We start from the raw sequence: 21,463 nt of genomic DNA on the forward strand, positions 1-21,463 counted from the left end.
TTGCAATGATGAGAATGAGTGACGATATGATGAAATTAATAAAAGGGCATACATTCAGTCATTGAACCAGCAGTACTTCATTCTGTCAACATGGGTGACACCAGAAATTTTTGTATAGGAGGTCTGGCCATTTATATAAAATTGAATGTTATTGTTAGTATTAAAAAAATAATAAGGAAAATAATTCTTACTAATAATACTTTTTGTGCCAAAATATTACATGGCCCTGCATTTTTGAAAAAAAAAATAGCATGATTTCAAATCAATAGGTGGTTCGTGAAGTTTTTTGAATGCTGATCATGGAAATGACATCCATTTTTTCCCATCACATCAAGAATTTTCACAATTTCGCAATCAAAATTCTCATATTCGCCATTACATTACATCTATTACCTAAAGCAACAAAATAAATTTATGTAATTGAAAGTTCGGTTGTTTACAAACCAATAGGTGATTCTGGAAGTATTTTGAATGCTGATCACAAAAATGAAATCAATTTCCCCCCCCCCACACCTCAGGATTTTTCACAACTTCACAATCAAAATTCTCATATTTACCATTACATTACATCTATTACCTAAATCAACAAAAGAAATTTATGTAATTGAAAGTTCGGTTGTTTACAAACCAATAGGTGATTCTGGAAGCATTTTGAATGCTGATCACAGAAATGACATAAATTTCTTCCCATCACATCAGGATTTTTCTACACGTCACTAAGTTCAATCAACCCACCATATTATAACATTGAGTTTTGGACATTTTCTGAAGGAAATTTTTATGAGGGATTTCGAAAATAAAACTTATGTAATCAAAGTGCATACAATTTTCATGCCAATGTGTCATGTTAAGGTAGAAAGTGAATTAAATGATTACTATTCTACAGTTCAAAATTGGGGGGTTTTGTATTATAGAAAACCAATATTTTACCACCATCTAAACAGAGCCATCTATTGGGGAAATGATGGAACTACACATTCTATTGTGAAATTAAGGCAGCTAATATAATGATGTTTTATGCAAAAAGTGATGGGTTAAAATTAATTTCATTTTTGGAATCAGCATGCTGAAATTATTCAGCGATGAGTCATCTGCGAGACATCCAAATCCATTCAGGCTGGTGTTATTAATGTTATTATTATAATCTTGAGGAGAGTCTTCTTTACTCACTACACCAGATTAGAGAATATCCAATGGGCTTTTTTTTTCTTTCTTTGGGGGCTTGAATTGTAAAGGTAGATATTGCATAGTTGCTTATTGGGGGGGATACACAATGAAATATTTCATAATTATTTTGGCTGAGTCAATACCACTTTGAGTTGATATCCACACTGATACCGATATTCTCGCCGATACCGATCCTTGAAAATTGTAATAATTAAAAGTTGTTCAAAATAATACTAATATTAGTGTGAAAATAACTTCTTCCAATTATGTGCATCAATTTATTAGAGTTTTGCTTTAAAACATGCAAGAATTACATCAGAATATTAAAATACCTCTTATGCAATCAGAAAATATAGTTTTTCTTCACAATATTGATGCAAAATTAACAAAAGTTAGGAACTTTGCATAATTTCCAGCATAATTAGACCCTGTGAAAGTGCCACACTTCATTTTTGTGGACTCCACAAAAGACTAAAATTCCGAAAAAGTATTGTCTGGTATCGGTAAATAAAACTCAACCAATACTTTCCAATACCGATACCACTGTTTAAACGTTTTCAAAGACAAAAAATGTTAATCTGGGATTGTTTGTGAGGGAGATTTTCAGTTACCACCTCGGCTTTTCCCTAGTTCTTTACTACTTTCATTTCAAAATTTTGACTTTCTCAAAATTTTGGGAGGGGCTATACACCATCAGCCCCTTCCCACTCTGTATATGCCAGTTTGTTCTGCAAACTCTCATAAAAATCTTATTCTAGAATTTTGAAAACTCATTAAACCATTTGTTCTATGCATTAAGTGGTAGAATACAGAAATATGAAGTTCTGGTCTGGCTCCTGCATTTTGCACTCAATTCTTTGAGCTAACTCATATTTTGTTTTCACCCAGCATCGTACAAAGTGGGTACCTGGAGGGAACTCTGGGGGATAAAGGCAGCCAGGGGCATGGTGCTGATCACATCACCCCCACCTTCGGCCGTGATCAAGAAAGTGTGGGGCCCTAACTCCACACCCCTTATATGCCTTCATGGCATGGTGCAAAGCACAGGGGAGCACTTTACTTTACTTTTTTTTATATTCTGTTATAATGCTCATTAACTGAACTTTATTTCTATTATTGACAATCAACACACAATAAGTTGTTGTTTTTTTAAATTTAAAATTAGTAATATAGAAATTTCATTGGGGTGCTGACTGACCAGTTTGGTCCCTCTCCATTGATTTGAGACTGGGTGAGCCTCAGAACCACTTTGTCAGCGATAATCCAGTATGAACCTTCCTGATAATAGTGCAGTGGCTTGCCTTCTTGCCTTGTAATCAAGAGGCTGCAGGTTCAATCCCCACTAGATGCACTTTCCACAATGGTTCAGATTACACTTTAAACTGTACATCCAGAATTGATTAGTCTCAGCATATAGTAGATTTAATTGCACTTTGACCAATCCAATATTTATAATTTTACATCAGATCAGGGAAATATCGGTTATAGCCATCAGTAACTTTTGTATCAGTATCAGCAAAAATTTCATATCAGTCCTGCTGCAACCTAGCTGTAAACTAGCTCATTTATTCACTACATCCACTTTTATCACAAAATTTCAATAAAAATAGTGCAGTTCGCAAAATTTTCAGTATATTTAGATTGGTCACTTCACTAGTTGTTGAAAGTACAGTAGAAAGAACAGGTTGTTTCAGTGGTTGTAATCTACCAAAGACCAGACCTTGTGAGAGAAAACTCATCTATTAGGCGCATCCAGAAAGTAAGTTTACCAGGGGTCCTGCACAAAAAGGAAACATTATTTCATTCAATGATTTATTGCCACAGATACAGCACTTGTCCAGTTACTTGTCAACATAATTCCCGCTGGAATTCAGGCACTTGTCATAGCATGGGACCAACTTCTGTATACCTGCGTTGTAGAAGTCTGCTGCCTGGGTGCCGAACCACTGTGTGACAGCCATCTGAACCTGTTCGTCACTGTGAAAATGTTGACCAGACAGGAACTTTTTCAGGTGTAAGAACAGGTGGTAATCACTGGGAGTGAGATCCGGGCTGTATGATGGATGATTTAACACTTCCCAACCGAACCTGTCCAGAAGGGCTGCAGTGCACCTAGCCGTATGCGGCTTCACATTGTTGTGCAGCAAGATCACCCTGGCACTTATTCTAAATGGCTAACCACAAAGTCCCCTTTGTTTCACAGTAATAGTCACCTCTGGGCAGAAACTCGATGAGCAGAATGCCATGTCTGTCCCAGAACACCGTGCACATCACTTTTCTCGCTGACACAGTCTGTTTGAACTTCGTTCTGTATGGAGATTCACTGTGACGCCAATGCATGGACTGCTGCTTGCTTTCTGGGCTGCTGTATGCAACCCACGTTTCATCCCCTGTGATGATCCGGTTGAGAAAATCGTCATCATGATGGTAACGCTGCAGAAATGTCAGCACCCTGCCCATGCATTTTCCTTTGTGTTCAGGTGTCAGTTGTTTCGGCAGCAACCGGGTGCACAATTTCCGGAACAAGAGGTGTTTAGTAACAAATGTCGTGCAAGAACAACCAAGAAATGTGCGGGGAAATGGCTGCTGAGTTCCTTGATCATGATGTGACGATCCTCCAATATGCGCTGCAGCACCTGCTCCACAAGCTCGTCCATAACAGCCGATGGCCGCCCACTGCGCTCGTCATCATGCACTTTTTGCCAGCCTTCAGTAAATCTCCTGCACCAACGACGCACCATCTGCTTGCTCATGGTATCTGGCCCATACACCTGGCACAGCTGATGATGAATTTCAATCGGCTGTATGTTTTGTGCGTTCAAGAACTTGATCACCGAACAAACCTCACACGCGGCGGGAGATGGAATAAGAGCCGCCATGTTTCATCGCTGCTGCGACACTACTGAGGACTTTCGGAAGGAGTCTTCCAGGACATTCACTAACCAGGGCATGTGCCTCTCATGCATGCACAAAATCGGTTTCAATACACATGGCCTGCCACCTGTGGGTGAGTGGGAAACTTACTTTCTGGATGCACCTAATAATATTATGAAAAAAAGAAAAATAAAGTTTAGCTTTGACATTTATCTGTCAAGTGCTAGAATTATAATTTAATTTTGTCATATTAAGTATTATGTTATGCTGTTCACTCTCAATTTATGCAAGAGAAGGGAGGTGCAGCTCAAGCTGGATCATGGGACTACCAAACACTGCTAATAGTAAAACTACTGGCCGTGACACTGCCTTGCTTGCTTATGACTCGGTTGCATTGTAGCACTGTTACTTTATCAGCAGCCAAGATGAGCAAGGCATGAACCTTTATACAGACAGACTTTCGCGATATGCCACTAAGATCAACCTCTTCCTATGCTCACTCACTTCTGACTTTTCTAGATGATTGCTTGTGCAATCTACACCACTTGACCTGGCTGACTTAACAATATCTGGCTCATGACATAAGGAAGTCACCCTGATATCTCCCTCAGATCCTAAAATTGTTCAGTGAATTTAAATTTCATCAATATTTGCAAATAGAAGCTAAAAATATATATATCTATGGTAGAGCAGATTCTGTTGTTAACATACACACACAAATGCTTATTTTTTCTAGTAGATTATGAAGAAAGTAAGATAGTTATTATCTTTTGCAGGTAAAAACAACTTTCTTAACGGAAACCTCCCAGGGACCCTCAGCAATTACTCCCCAGGGCTTACGGACAACAAGGTTGTGGACATGTTAGATATTCCAGGAAAAGGAAGGTGTTATGTATATATTGCCAGGTACGTTAAGGAAAAATTGTGTGCTGATTACTCAGCACTGTTATCTGCAAGTTTTAACTTCCTCAGTTCATGTTCATTATACACTGTCACCATAATTTTTTGTAGGTCAGGCCATTGATGAAAATTTAATAGCCAAAAATAATAATAATAATGGCTATGATTGTTATTTTATAATTATTATTATTATAAAGTAATAAAAATAAACTATTTTTTACATTATTATTATTTCATGGTTGCAACCATGAATCCATGGCTGCATTCATGTGTACAGAAAATGCATTTTTTTTAGGGCTTGTAGCATTGAATTGAGGGTTTAATATGCTAAACATTAACAAGATAACTTGTTTGTGTTCATGCTGTGAAACCCTGTTGATGTTGTACAGTAGCACTTTGTAAAAATTTGATGTTGTATGTAAATACTGTGCTTTACTTTATATGTGTTGTTATTTCAGGTACTCGTATGATCCTTTTCAACACTCGCCCAATGAAAATCCAGAAGCCGAACTTGCTATCAATGCAGGGGATTACATGTTAGTGTGGGGAAATATTGATGAGGTTAGTAGTGAAATAATGCCACTGTCTTTTACTTCTGCAAGGGCTTTATATCAGAACTGTCATGTTTTTGATATGCGCCTGAATTTATGTTAACACATTAACATGTTCCAGGTAAGCACACAGGTTCCTGCAGTACCATTCTATTTTCAAGACACACCCTTGACATATTCAAAAATATATTGTGAATATGGAATGCAAATGCATCTTCAGATTGTCTTACACATTTAACATTATCAAGGTGGACACATTCACATTGTTAGGATTTATAAAGTTCATTGCACTGTGTCATGAAAGCACATATGGGAATGTTGAGTTAGGGGCCCACACATTCACAGTTGTGATTAGCACCACACACTAGAACACACAAACACACACAGTTTGTTAAGATATTGTAAATTACTTTATGATTTTGGAAATACAGGGGATGTGCAATGTAGAAATTTTAGTGAAAAATGCAGGCCCAACCAGGACTGGAACCTGGCTCTTGGGCATACCATGGCATTGCTGTACCAACTGAAGCCCTGGCTTCAACCAATTTTTTGCTGTTGTTTTCCCTGTGTGTAATTATCCCTCTTAGTTGGTAGTAAAATGGCATATTATGCCAGAGACCCAGTTCAAATCCTTGTCAAGCCATTTTTTTACTAAAATTTCTACATAAAAGATTGCAATGCTCAAGGTGGGAAGGAGGTTTGTGTGGGTCATAATCCCCCTTCTTTGGCCCAGTATTTCTAAAAAATGAACATAAAAGACAGGAAAAGTTGACAAAATGAGGCCAAACTACCAAAAAAAAAAAAGTATACGTGCCCCATCCCCCTTTCGAAAACCCTGGGCATGCCACTTGTGATGCTATCTATAAGCTGTCTCAGGTTTCATGATCGGAGAACAAATTTCTATTTCCCCACACTTCGGATAATGTGACCTGAGATGAACACAGACTTAATAACAAACGACCTTTTAGCAACTTAATGTGCCCTTCTGCAATACATTTAGCTCAAGAAAGATTCTAAGTAACTAGGACAAAACATCAACTTCAGGCAGTGGCGTGCAGTGACCATTTAGATAACCGAAGCACTGAATATATAATTTTAGGCAATCAACACCATTTTCAAGTGTGAACAATTTTATTACTCTGTAAAAATCTCTTGATTTTTTTTGTGAAATTGGAACTGAGCCAGTACTACTTTAAATCCATACTCATACCATGCCCATACAGATATACATTGTAAAAACTTAAAGCTGTTCAGAATATTTATAAATGAAGGGCTTTGGTGTAAAACGTGGTAAGCTACATTGTGGTTATTTTTGAGTTACAAAGTAAAATGAGCCATCCTTCAATTTTCGAGTGAAAATTGTCATGTTATACAATTTGTATTGGACTTGGTGCCTTCTGAAATTGGTAAACACAACACGAAAACAATTTATCTACAGCATGGCTTCTAATAGAGTCACTCGGGGGAATATGCCCGCCCATCGGGGTTAAATGCCCACCCCCTCCTATCTCGTGCAACGTTAATGTTATGGCAAGTCTCCAACTCTTGTTTGAAAGCACCCTCCGTGGTGAGAGAAGGCAGCAGGTTTGGAGCTTGTGAGGAAAATCTGAAGCCATCCAGGGTTAATTTCATGAGGTAAGAAGACAATTTTTGAGGTACTAATGTTTTGGACGTTGCTGTATTAACTGTGTGGAATAATATTCCCAAGACAGAAAGAAACTGAATTATATTTGGCATAAAGATCAAGAGTCAGGGAAACATATCTGCAGAGTGAAACTACCACATGGTGTTCAGAGTTGCCAACCCAATGATTCAATTTTCTGCTTGTAGCTGTGGGGTGATATGCCCACAGAAATTAAGTACAATATGCCCATGGGCATTATCATGATAAGAAAGGACCACAATGTGACTGGATCCTGTGTAGTCGTTGTAGTATGTGGTTGAATGAAATATGTATCAAATTCACGTCCATGTGTCCAAAGTGCAATGCAATTTCTCACAAATGTAAACAGTAAAAGAGGCTATTGTAAATTCAAAATAAATGTTGTTAGAAACGCTATGCTTGTCTATACAAATGATGTTCTGTTTACGAAACAAACGTTAATAATCTTCCAGTTAATGCTGTTTATTATTTTTCTTTAAATATGTCATGTCAAGCATTACAACAATTGTTTCTTGTATTGGGCATTTTACCCCTAATGGGTGGGCATTTTACCCTGAACATGGGGTGATTTGCCCAAATTGACGTTCATCTGTTTATTTTTATGTGGTTCTTTTGCTATAAGACTTACAGTAATAAAACTTATAGGTAACAATAACAAAACATGCAGCTTTCATTTGACATCTTTTTCATTGCGACATTCGTTCATTTCACGAAGCTATAAACCACCAAAAGAAAAAGTTAGGCATATTACCCCGAGTGACTCTAACCTTTCTTCTCAATGCACTCAGAAATGACCAAAATGTTACTTACCATGTTGTACCCCCGAGCACTTCAAATATTAATATGTAAGTATTCTACACCAGTTTAAAATATGCGAAAAATGACAGATTAGATAATCAAAATAATAAATTAGCTGTCACTTAATTGTGAAATTCACTTTTGGCACATTATACTGGTACAAAATCCATTTTAATTATGCATGTTGCATACTTTTCAGGATAATTAGACTGTAAAAGTGTTGTGTGGCATTTTGCAAAGCCCAAAGTATACCGAAATCATCAACCAGTATCTATTATTAAATGTGAACCAATATTTTCACAAACTGACACAACTAGTATCAACTGATCATGATGGATCAGCATCAGTATCAGCTCTTCCCTAATATATGTAGTAAAGTTTAGTAAAAGTTATTGACAACAACAGTAAATACTTTTATGCTATGCGGAACTGCAATATGAATAGATGGTTAGGGTTTTAACTTACAATTCATATAACTATTGTTTTACATTATTTTGTGTGGAATATGCATACAAAATACAGTGAAACTCTGGTTTTTCATTCCCAAATTATACATTTTCCTGCATTTTAAGTTTTTTCTTCTTGGTCCTCTGAAAAACATAAAATCGAGGTTCCACATTTGTGGTCTAGTTTTTAGGACTGACTGACAAGTGGGAGACCTGCGTTTGATTCTTGGAGCGTGTAATCCCAGGTGTGATTTTTTCCATAAATATCTCTGATGTTGAGAATAATATATTACAATCCTTGAATTTCATTGTATTAAATTATAATGCACACTATTCTCGCAATAGGATGGATTTTACGATGCAGAGTTGCTAGATGGAAGGAGGGGTTTGGTACCATCCAATTATGTTCAAAAACTCATAGGCGAAGATCTTTTGGAATTTCACCAGTCAGTTGTTTTGGGTTTGAGGGATGCAGACGACAGCATGGTAACCTCTATCCCTCAAGACCTTGACTTCAGTTACGTAGAGGATCTGCAGAATTTAATGATAGGTGAGTTCATGTTGTCTTGTTCTTTCTCAATCTTTTAATTTTCTTCTTCTCGAAGGCTTTAATCTTACCCCCAGAATGTGAATGAATACTCAGTACAGAAATACACTAGACTCTCGCTAATCCGGCCCTCAATAGTTCAGCCCACATCCGGTCTGTAGTCACTCAAGCAGAAATGACACGCACAACAATGAATTATCGTGTTCAACAATGTTGTTAGTTAAAAATGTTAAACAATGCTATACATACGTACAGTATTTGAAATTGTGACTTTCTTACAGTAAAGTTCAGTACATACTATGGCTTCTTAAAGGAAACACGTAAAGTACAGCCTGTATAGTCCCTATGTGTTTAAACTACATAGTAGTATGTAATTTCCGACCCTCTCAATAATCCGGCACTTCCGCGAATCCGGCACCCATATGTGCAAGGAATGGCTGGATTAGCGAGAGTCTAGTGTACATTAATTCATACTTCAATGTAAAAATGTAGCCGTATTGAAAATGAGGAAATGAAAAACAAAGAAAATGTCAGATAGTTCTCTAAGGTGAAGTGCAAGGGGTGGCCCTTTGGAAAGACACCTAAATGTCAACTTCACTTACATAGTGATATAATTAAGCCCTGTGTTCATATTAAAAGCACTAAGTTGCTGACCAAGTAACATTAATTGTTAAGTGTTTATATTTCTTAATAAATCTGCCTTGGTCAGCAACTTAGTGCTTTTCTCACGTACATGTAGCACATCCCAGTATCTGCAGTCTTGCAGGCTAACGAGGCTCTGGCATCTGGACTTATGACCATTATGATACTATGTAGGGTTATATGTTGTCCTGTCTATATGTGTGCTGAGTGCTCCTTTACAGCCTCAGCTTTTAACCCTTCGTGGGTTGCACGAGAAAAGTTACGTCGATGGTCGTGCATGGTCTCGGAGACTGGGTTTTTAAAATAAGCCAAATTAATGGTCTAAAATGCCAAATCATCAATTATTACGATTAGGTCTTTTCTTTCAACAATTGAGATTCTATAAAACTATAAAAATTGAAATTCTATAAAATTATAAAAAGTTACTCTCCATTAGTCGGGCATGGAATGACATATCAGATTATCAGTGAAAACTAGGTACACCTATAGCTGCACATGAACTGACAGCAAGTGGCTTCAACAAACCCTCCATAGCGGCTCGAATATCTTACTAACACTGAAAACAAAATTGTGGGGTAAAGATTGAAATGCTTTATTTTACTTCGCTTCTTGTGCCACTTTTGGCTAATTTGCAAAGATGAGGATGATATGATGAAATTGATGAATGGACACTCTCAAACATCCATGCCCAAGCCAGGATTCGAACCCGGGACCCCTGGCGGGGAAGGTTAGAAACTCAGCTAGACAGAGGGAGGGTGTTTGACAAGACAGTCATTGATAAATAACGACGTTAAAATCACACACCCAGAACGAGATACCGTGCACGACCAACACAGGGTTAATTAGGTAAAAAGAGTTTAGTCCTCAGAGACATAATTGATTGTAGTTATAGTAAAGGACTTGTCTGCATATAGTGTGATGGGTGAAAATAGCCTAAAAGCTGATCCGCAGAAACATTTTCAGAGTTATGGTTGATTTTAGTTACAGTAAGGGGCTGGTCCCCATGTAGTGTGATGGGTGAAAATAGCACCCAAATATTTTCAATTCAATCAATGTAGTGAACAAATGTATCAGTTTAAAAAATTCAGTTAGGAAGTTTTAACAGACATATTTTATTTTCTGGTTAGGGTCCTGGTCTAAATTTTGTTATAATTGAGGGGTTTATCTCCATATTGTGTTGTGGGCAAAAATAGCCTCTGTGCTGATGCACCCAAGATATTAAAATCGATCAAGTTCTCTAAGGGCTGGAAATGTTAGAAATGACATATTTGAATCTGTCCAGAATACAGTATAACAAATTTGCAATCACAGGTATTGCGACAGGTGTTTGTGAACACATATATATATGTTTGGAGATGAAGGAAATAGGGTTGGAATGGGTAATGTGCTGGTGTGTGTAGAACAAAGATGGCATTCAGACACCAGTGCTATATATGAGATATGAAAATAAGATGATGGTTACAAATGAAGTGAACACGTAGTCAGTACTGTTACAGCTGGTAGTGGACTGCAACATGTGAGCTCAGAGGTATAAAGTTTGGTGGATATGGCAAACAGTAGGGGAAAGTTACTGACTGATGGACCTTTTTTTTCTACCCACCGACCTCTGTGGGGGAGTGGTTAGCATGCATGCTACAATGTTTTGGTCCCAGTTCGAATCCCAGCCTAGGGTGTTTTTTGCGAGTGTCCCTTCATCAATTTCATCATATCATCACTCTTTGTGATTAGCCACAAGTGGCAGAAAGTGAAGTAAAATAAACCAAATCAATCAACTTCCTCGTAACCCTGTTCACTTTTCCAAACTGTCTCCAACAGCTACCCAACCTCAATGCTTCTGACAGATCCCATCTCGTTCTACCCCCAACTCAAAGACAGCAAGTATTATAGCTAAATGTCATACCCGCTCATCTGATCTGATCTGATCTGATCTGATCTGGTAGTTTTGCAGTCTGGATGCCATCTTTGATGCACTTGCTGAACATGTGTTAAATATCATAAAATATTTGAATTTCTCTTGTTGTCTGGTGAATATTTCCTACTCTAACATCTTCAATAAATTTATTATTTCTCCATTAGGCAAATTTTTCTGATATAATTGAATAACAATAAATGTAATAAAATAGGTAACAATTCATGGTTGAAATGAAGTGCATGCTGCTCGACAGCGTTAATTTTTTGTAAAGGAGGCCTATGTATGTTAGCCTTAACATTAGTGTTTCTTTTATACAAATTCATTAAATTTGTTTATTACTATTAAAGATAGTTTGCATGATAAATGTTGTGTTTTCATGTGGTTTGTTTCTAAAAATTGTTTTGGTTCCTATCTTGATTAGAAATTGTTGATCATTTGTTTGTGTCTGTGTTGTTTTATTACTTGTACTATTTTCTTTTCTGCATGCTGAAAGTGATAGTTCCACAATCATTCAACAATTCTAAAACAAAAAGAGGTGCTGTTCGGACTCGTGCACAACAATCACAATTGCCTGCTAAGACTGATTCCAAGCCTAAACACACAAAGAGAACACTGCCAAAAGCGCCACAAAACAGTAGGTGATTTTGAAAGAAAGGTTGCTATGAAATTACACTTGGTTACTGCAGCGCTATAGTATCCTCCCCACACATCCCCTTTTTGGAGTAACTTGCTGTGTAATCATCATATTGCCTTGATTTGTAGAGTAGAAGTAGTATAATTATTTAAAACTTTATTCTGGTTGCGTTAACACCCAGTGTTTGCATCTTTACTCGTACATTGAAAATTGAAATGCTTTGACCTTAGTAGTTCCCTCTGGGATGCTTCTCACCACTGCATTTTGGATAGTTAGAATATCTTGATATCGCTTCTTTTCAGCAGCATTCTCCCATGAGAAAACAAAGAAATTCCACAGCGACTATCGGGTGAATATGGAGGATGTGAAAGAGAGGTACCAATACAGCAGTATGGGACCTTGCATAGTCATGCAAGAGGACCCAATGCCAGATGCCTATAAGTCATGTCCGTGGCACTAAATTGCCTCACGCAAATGTTTCAGTACCTCAATGTAAAAGTCGTGGTTGGTCGTTTGTCCTTGAAGCAGAAATTCATAGTGCATCACACCTCTTGTGTCAGTAAATGTGATCAACATCATGTTTGTTTGATGGTTGCCAATTTCCTTTCTTCAAGACTCATGAACTGTGGCCTTGCCATTCAGCATTTTACCAGTTTGAGGGTTATATTTGTAGCATGAACTTACATCTCCGGCATTTCTGGCCTTTTGCAACGGTTCAATACCAATTGTTCTTCTGGTTTTCTTCATTTCCTCTGTTGGTGTGTGAGAGACGATTTTTTAATTAAGCTTCCATTTTCATAAATCATCACGTAAGAACGTTCATATTTACTATGTGCGAATTACTCACAAGATTAACAATATAAATTACAATTTCACTTACGTTTCTTGCGAGTATAATACGTTTTCTTTAATTACGACGTTTCGAGATATAACTTCTCTCTTCTTCAGGTTTCAGTGTTTTATAAGCAAGGGAAGCTCGTTTCAGACAACTTCACTGTGAAATAGTGAATGGTTTTTAGAATTTTAAAGGTTTTTACAGTTTTTAGAAATTCATACAGGACAAATAAGTTTGTATTATAGGTTTTAACTTTGGTAAACGATGGCTTTAAAGCAAGTAAATTTTCAGTGCGTAATCGATCTTTCTATACTTTTTCCTGCTTGCATTTCACCTAACCCTTAATCCTGATGACTATGGAAGAAATATTTTGACGAAACTATGACTTTATGAATTGCTTATAAAATACTGAAACCTGAAGAAGAGAGAAGTTATCTCTCAAAACGTTGTAATTGAAGAGAACATATTATACTCACAAAAAAAATGTAAGTAAAATTGTAATTTATGTCACGTAAGAATCGGTGAGACACATTGCTATTCAATTTCAGTTCATCTGAAATCATGCGGACAGTAACATAATAGTCTTCTTGAAGTAAGTTCCTAGCGTTACATACCATTGAAAACTGGTCTGAAAGCAGATCATATTCCACTGAAACTCTGCCCTCACAAAACCTCTTGAGCCATTGTAACACATGGCCTCTTAATAATGAGTTTCCACCATAGGCTTGCTGAATCATGTTCCATGTTTCCATAGATGTTTTCCCCAGAACTTAATGTTAACTCTCTGCTCTAACCCCATATACATCATGTCACTTGTGTAACTCCAAATAAATGAATTAACACGGCGGACAGTATGTTGCTAGGTGCAGTCCTGCCACCTGGTGGTGGTTATGTTAACCACTTCCAAGGACATGACTATTCACAACACATGTCAGGTGACTGAATAACTCCCAATTTGCATGTTTGAATATCACAATTTGGGAATTTAAAACATCAATCCTGTAACTTTTCGACAAAGGTTGAGTGTGTGTGTGTCAAAATTGATTGTAATATTTTCCATTTTATTACATTTAATTTTTGAGTCCCAATGCAGAAAGAAAAATTACAATTTTTCCATAGATTTTGCATTTTTTTACATTTTTAATTCTTTATCCACAGGACACTGAAAAACCTTTAAGCAAGGTTAAGTTGTATGTATTTAAAAATATATAGGTTGGGAGTGCTTGCTGTTAGGTTACAGGTTGTGTTATGATGTAAATTCAAATGAATGTAACTGAAATAGTGTTATTTTTATAAGAGCACATATAATCCTGGAAATATTAAAATTCTCATATTGCATTTCACTACAATAGTTTGTTCCAGCTAATATGGTGTGTTGCATGTGCTTATGTGTTAGGATAAAGTATTTGGATAAAAAAGATTCATGTATCTGGAAAAGTTTTGGCATAAACAAATCCTTTTATGGCTCTCTGTATGCTAAGAATTTCTCATTGTATACTGATTACCAGTGGGAAAGAAAGTTATTTGTCGGTATTATATGTGGAGACAGCTTTAAAATCATGCAGCTGCTTATGTAGCCACTTTCATCTCTCCCTTGCAATTTCTCTTCTCTAAAATCAGATGCATTCTTCTTTATCCAAATAACCCTTCCTTTAATAGAAAGAATAGCATTGCTATAATAATACATCTGTAGTTGATTTTTGGCCTTTTCTAGATGAAGCGTATGCTAAGAGAATGGCAGAATACAATTACATTGACTTAGAAGACATCATGGAGGAGGATGAGGAAGCTTTGAATGACCAAATGGGGGAAGGTCCAGGTACTTTTTCTTGTTCATTATTCATTATCTAATTCCAAAACACAAAACTCTTTTTTTCTACATTTGGTATGCATAAAGCAACATTTACCTAGAAACTTGAATACTAAAAATGCATTCTTTTACTTATTATATGACTTTACAAAGATACTTTTTTACATTACTGACACTTCTAGCTTGTTTAGGAAAGTCAGAATTTTTATCAAGAATTTTCTGGTAAATTAATAGCAAACTTGTTTTTTCATATTAGACCTTTTTTTGTGGCAATGATTGTAGGCAACTCTTTTCAAAATGCATGCATACATTCAACATTTTTCAAAATATATTTTTGTATGACCAGTAAGTGACTAGGTAAGTGGTATACATTTTTCACTGAAACTCACTGTCAACGTCAATCATTCTTGTGTTGTTTCAGTTGTAATGTGGGAATTTTTGTTATTAGAGATTCTGCTTTAATAAATTTTACTGTTATCTATCTCATTATTGATAGAAAATTGAATTTGAACAATGAGCAAGGAATGTTTTAATGGGGAACTTGGGAACTTATAAAATAATTAAATATTCCACAACTGGTTTGATCAAAATCATAGAGTGAGACCATTCTAGAACATATTATACCATGATTGCAGACTAATAATATATTGTAGGTACTGGCATATGCAGGATTTTTTTCCGAAAGGGTTATGGGTCTGCAAATGTGGATAGAGAATAGCTGCTCTCATTTACCACTCTGGTTTTCCGGAGTTCTTGACTGCTTTTATTTCAAAATGTTGATTTTCTCAAAATTTTGGAAGGTGCTGTAGACCTTTCAGCCCCCCCCCCCCTTTTCTGCATACGCCAGTGATTGTAGGGATATATAAATATGGAATTTTTGCCACTACTCCTAAAGTACGTATATACAATTTACCTAATACTGATAAAACCACTTGCATATGTGTTTGCATATATTCAATTAATGCTGTATGTGACTAACTAGTTCCATTACCTCCAAAGCGTATGATATATGACTACATACATAACAATAATTGTTGTTATGTAGATATTATACTTTATAGTTAATATGAGTGCAGTACCATGTTTGATTCATGGTGAAGGCTTATTGCACAGTAGTTCAGATCAAGCTTTTAACTGTATGCCTGCTCCCATAAACTTTTGCAGTACCAATGTAGTACCAATTAATGCTCTGTTTACCATAAGCAGTTGCATAATACTGATGATGTATTAAAACTGTAATTGATATCTTAGAACTCTGGCTATGTCACACCTGTCACTTAAGTTGTTTCATACAGTTAGTAAAGTTTCATCAAAGTTTTCACATTAATCCTCCATTCGGGACATGGGGTACTAGTGGCCCCCATTGATATTCATTGTGAGATTGCAACACTGTGAACTATATGGCATGTGGCTGCTTTTGTGTAGCTGAATATTCTTTTTTTGTCTTTGTTCTTAGCTCAGCTGTGTTGTTCTAAGTCATGTAATATTACATAGTTAACACCAGTGGCATGTTTGGGGGATTGTTGTCCCCCATGTGCCTAAATACGTAACAAGAAAAATATCAAAGCGTAGAAAGACAGAGCACATTGCAGATTCTGATGTTATATGGAAGTTGGTTAGTGAGGAAGGGGAGGATATGTGTTATGTGTTGTTAGTGACAAAAGTGAACATGACATGGGGGGGGGGGGGGGACTGTCCGCCAAGGATGTGACTCATGTTAATTTTAAAATATTATCACTTAGGAAGTGGAGCAGAAAATTGCAGCTGATCTTAGAAGAAAGACAAAGAGCATTCAGCATGCTTCATCATCATCCTTTGCCATTTCCTATATCTGGCTGGGTCAGCATAGGAGTCAAACCTCTCCATTTTCTTCTGGTCTTCCACCACTCCTCTCTTTTCACGGTGTTCCAATCTTGTCCCCTCTCCTAACACTCTCCACCATCTGCTCTTTCCACAGACATGCAGTATAATTCATGGTGTACCTCATACCTTAAAGATAGTTAAAGGGTCAGGTGACAAGTGTACCCCATACACCTAAGTATGTTACAGAAAATTATGTGCCTAATGTGTGCTTGGATATAAATGGGAAAAAACTAGTTTTCATATTTTCTCTATGATCGTTAAGTTTGACATTAAATTTGATTTTCTTTCTTCAAATAATTGAAATGCCTTGGAAGCACCTTTGGGTAAAAAAAAATATTACCAACTGAAACAACACAGATGAAAATATTTTCTGAATATTGATTGAAAGAAAGCAGTACAATTAGATCTAGGTTATTTATATTGATTTAGTATTGACTTTCAGAATCCCAGCGGTAACATTTTTGTAATTTGAAGTCATTATTTTGCAGTAAAGGATCACTCCCTGTAATTCTGAATAGAAAGACAGTATTTACTTGTCATCTAAAAAAATATTAAAAACCACAATATGCATTATTAGAAAACTTTTCATGATTAAGAACATGCACAAATTCAATCTAAAAATCTAAAATCTGTAAATTTAACAGAGTTGATTTCTTTCTTGAGGAACTCTGTTCATTAAGTATTTTGAAAAGAAGTTAAGAGTGTCCAGTATACCTAGGTAGTATATAAATGTTTACATACAAACAGTAATTTTAATGATAATATGTAGGAAAGCTTACTGAATATCTAATGACACACCATCCAAGGTAATTTCCAGTCTATTTTAAAACTCAGTCCTCTGTGGAAACAATTGAAACCCCAATTTAGTCAGAAATAGTCAACTTCGGTGCAGAAAGCCAGGGAAAGTAGTAATGAGAGTTGATGTTATGATGATGATGCTAACCATCACTTGACTATTTGTAAAATATAATATATTGACACCCGAGGCAGACTTTCATTTAAATATATGGTTAACAATTTTGCCATTTCAAACTAATATGATGTAAATCAAAAGCATTTCAAAATTACAAGCTTCATCATTTTAGAGTTGTTGTTTAAATAAATAAGTAAGCACATATGTAACTGATAGATAATATTTCTTAATTTATAGTTTGATCACATAATATGGGGAACTTTGGTAAAGAAGTAAACTGTTTTAAACTATATATTGTGATAGAATTCTAGGATGAATTTAAAAGTGATTTTGATAAGGCTTTTTGACTGAAGACCTAAATTTAAAATATCATAATTTCAATTCCTTCCTAATTAAATTTGTATGATTATTATCAAATATCCAATTTGCTGTTGATTCAATTATTGATACCAGTAACATTACTATTTGGAAGATATGTGTTTTTCAGTAAAATTTTACTCATTTTTATGAAGTATTTATTCACGATATTAATGACAAAATTACTATCAGATGAAACAGAACAGTGATCCTTTAGATGCAGTGTATGGACAAGAGAACTATCGTAATGAGATTAATATCATTATTACCTCTGCAAACACCACTATATCATGTTACTTAATAACTTCTTTGCATATTGATTTTGGTTATACAAATTGTCATTATGATACAAGAATGGCAGTATTACCAAAATCTTCAGGCGAAGACACTTACTAAGTAATGCAGAATAGTGTTGTTTGTAAAAGTAATTGACCAATCGTGTTTTTCCCCATGAGTATGAATTAATATATTTACTTTGCAATTGGATATGTATGTCGCAGCAACTTTCTATGACTTGCTGTGGACAGACACTAAAGGTGAGGACAGTGAGCGTGCACACCAATCTGACTTAATAGCGAGCAATGCTGAATTCTGCATATATAATACAAGTGTATAGAATTAGCATATAAAAAAGTAATTAGTGAACATATGTTTCAGGTTGTAGAGTAACCAAGATGCTAGAGATAGTGGTTGTTACCAACTGAATGTACTTATTTTTCATTTTGAATTACACCCTTAATGAGATTATTACTAGGCAGAAATCATTTCATTAATTTGAAAGGGTGGCATGACTAATGCAGTTACTTCAGTACGAAGTGAGGTGCAGAATCAGATATGCTTTATATTGAATCTCAACATGTTACAGTGTTGTCAAAATTTGTGTTTATTTTGAGCGCACTGCGATGTTTGCAATGTCAGAAACAAAATAGGGATCAGTGGTTTATCAGTTAAGACCCCTTTGCGCATGACCACTGGGTACCATGTGGTGTGTTGAATGCTCATGTGCTAGGTTTTGTAGGATTCGGGGTGAGTGATGTCTTCATGGAGCATTCGTCAAGCCAGTCATGCTGTCCAAACAAATTCACAAGGGTGCTATGATCCATTTACACAAACTCTTCTTAACCCATTTGAAAGGACCTTTAGTGCTGATAATTTTATATGGGTTACACACACACAGATGGACACATACATACATACATTTTTGATGGACAAATATGATTTTTTTTGCAGATACTGATAACTATTGATATCGCGATACCGATAATCAAAATTATTCTGATCTGAGATAAAATTGAAAATGCTCCTTGAAGAATATAAACAGTTCGTTAACTTCCAATATAAGGTGTGTGTAATGCATTGAAATTACCATTGGAAAAGAAACTGTGTATTTAGACATTTACTTTAAAAAGTCAGGGCATATTAATTACATGTTTATATTCATAAAAATTGTGACAAAATTTCAGAAATTCTGCACTAAATTTCAGAATATTTATAGATATATCAGATCCAACCAACATGCTGATATGCTTTTATTGGTCTACACCAGTATATTACTGATTAATCAGTCCTTTCCTTAATCTCAATTGACACAAAATGTTTGCTGCTACTGATAAAGTACCAAGATAATATTTATCAATAGGAACCAGTAACCAATAGTCTACTCTTCGATATAAAGTTATAAATATGTCATGAAAAATCTGGTTCATTCACCTCCATAATTAATGTACATAACCAGGCAACTGCAATAGGATTTGCCCATAGAAATAGAAACTGCATTTAGACATTTGTTTTAAAAAAATACCAATGTACATGAATTATACTTTCATGTTCAATATAAAGATAACAGAAGGGAACAATTTTGCACAAAATTAACAGGCTATTTATAGGAATATTGACCAATAAGTGTCCAGTAGAGTACTGATTAATTTGCTTATTTCATTGCCTTACGATATTTGTATTGAAAAGAAGACTAGATCAGATTAGTGGTCTAGCGGTTAATGTTAAAGATCCTGGATTTTAATCATAGATCATGCATAGATATTTCTTATTATAGATAACTTTCACCTAGAGCTGAGCCAATACCATACCAATACCATTCTTACCAATTGTAACAATTAAAAGTTAAATTCAGAATATTTATAACCATTGGTACATAAACATTCCATTGGATTGATCTTGCCCAGGATAGGGACAAATGGAAGGCTTGTGTTGCTGCAGCCATAAACCTTCAGGTTTAAGAAGGCTAGAGAGTTAGTTATGTTAGTTAGTTAGTATTCCATTGTATCAATCAACCCAACTTTTACTTAATACTCAAAGAATTACTTGAGAAATATAATTGGAATATTAAAATAGTTATCACAATGTTGGCACAAAATTAAATACAATTAAACCTTTTGCATAATATTGATTGATTTAGTTTATTTTACTTTGCATTTTGTGCCTCTTGGCTAATTTGCGAAGATGGGGATAAGTGATGAAATGATGAAATTGATGAATGGACATTCACAAACAACCAAGCCCGAGCAGGATTCGAACCCGGGACCCTTTTGCATAATATATCGGATATTTAGACTTAATGTGTGACTGCACTTATTGCAATCTTGCTATTGTGTTTTATGTAAATGTAAGAGTTTCCATATAAGTATTCAGAGATTAGTAGAAACTATGATTGTTTTTTGTTTTCTTTTGTTATAAAATTATTAACTTTATGTCAGGCTCTTCTAGCTGATGATAGCGGCACCTTTAACAAAAGCCATTGACACTTTCTTCCACTCCAATGTCCTTTATGTTACAATGCCACTAAGTAGAACAGTTAACCAATGTTACTTACATCAACCATATAATGAGCTTTGTATTTGAGTATACAAAGTCATTGTTATAAAACAAATAAACAAAAGTAACCAGAAGTAACATTTAATTGTTTTCACCCTTTGGTGTACAATAGATCAACAGTTTTGATACATAATTTTATTTTCATTCTCAACAATACCTTTTAAAATAAGCTACTTGTTTTGAACATTAATGATTGTCTGCCTAGATTAAAATTATAATTTTTATAGAGAAAGTTGTGCACGTTCACGTGTTTTGCATGATGGTCTGTCCGTGATACCTGAAATTGATTAAATTTCTTTTAAGTACTAGCTAGAGATATAGTAGATTAATAGTTTATACTAGTTAATATTTAAGGAACATTTTTTTTATATTTGCCTGAAAATATTGAGTTCATAGGTATTTGACAGTTTTTTGGTACTTTGAAATATCAAAATTTATTGTGTAGATGCATGTAATTTTTTTTTCTGCCAAATTGCATTATCATTACAATATAAATTACATATATGTATAATTTACTTTTGAGAGTATATTTTTTAATGGTTGCTCTATATGTAGTTTCAATCTATCAGGCATGAATTTAAAGGTTACAGTACTTGAAATATAGACATGGAATGCATGTTCTTGGTTTTATTCTACTTTGTCCTTCTATATATCCTGTATTGGCATTGTAGTTAAACATTTGATACAAGACAAAATTTATCTTAAATGGATGAATGCTG

At 35.3% G+C, this 21,463-nt stretch overlaps 1 protein-coding gene across 16 annotated transcripts in view; it reads left to right on the top strand.

The window, feature by feature from the left end:
- The window catches only part of Rbp (RIMS binding protein), a 390,147-nt gene that overhangs the window by 299,509 nt on the left and 69,175 nt on the right, over window positions 1-21,463 (top strand). For 14 of the 16 annotated variants that reach the window (XM_083128480.1, XM_083128484.1, XM_083128482.1 and 11 more), the window contains 4 exons: window positions 4,818-4,947; window positions 5,400-5,502; window positions 8,745-8,949; window positions 14,663-14,788. In XM_083128480.1, the coding sequence (XP_082984606.1) occupies window positions 4,818-4,947; window positions 5,400-5,502; window positions 8,745-8,949; window positions 14,663-14,788 (564 nt within the window). The remainder of the gene's footprint in view (window positions 1-4,817; window positions 4,948-5,399; window positions 5,503-8,744; window positions 8,950-14,662; window positions 14,789-21,463) is intronic. The other 2 variants (XM_083128485.1, XM_083128487.1) reach the window with 1 other exon arrangement.

This window comes from Lepisma saccharinum, chromosome 9 (assembly GCF_977018435.1).
Source record: "Lepisma saccharinum chromosome 9, izLepSacc3.1, whole genome shotgun sequence".
Taxonomy (NCBI): domain Eukaryota; kingdom Metazoa; phylum Arthropoda; class Insecta; order Zygentoma; family Lepismatidae; genus Lepisma; species Lepisma saccharinum.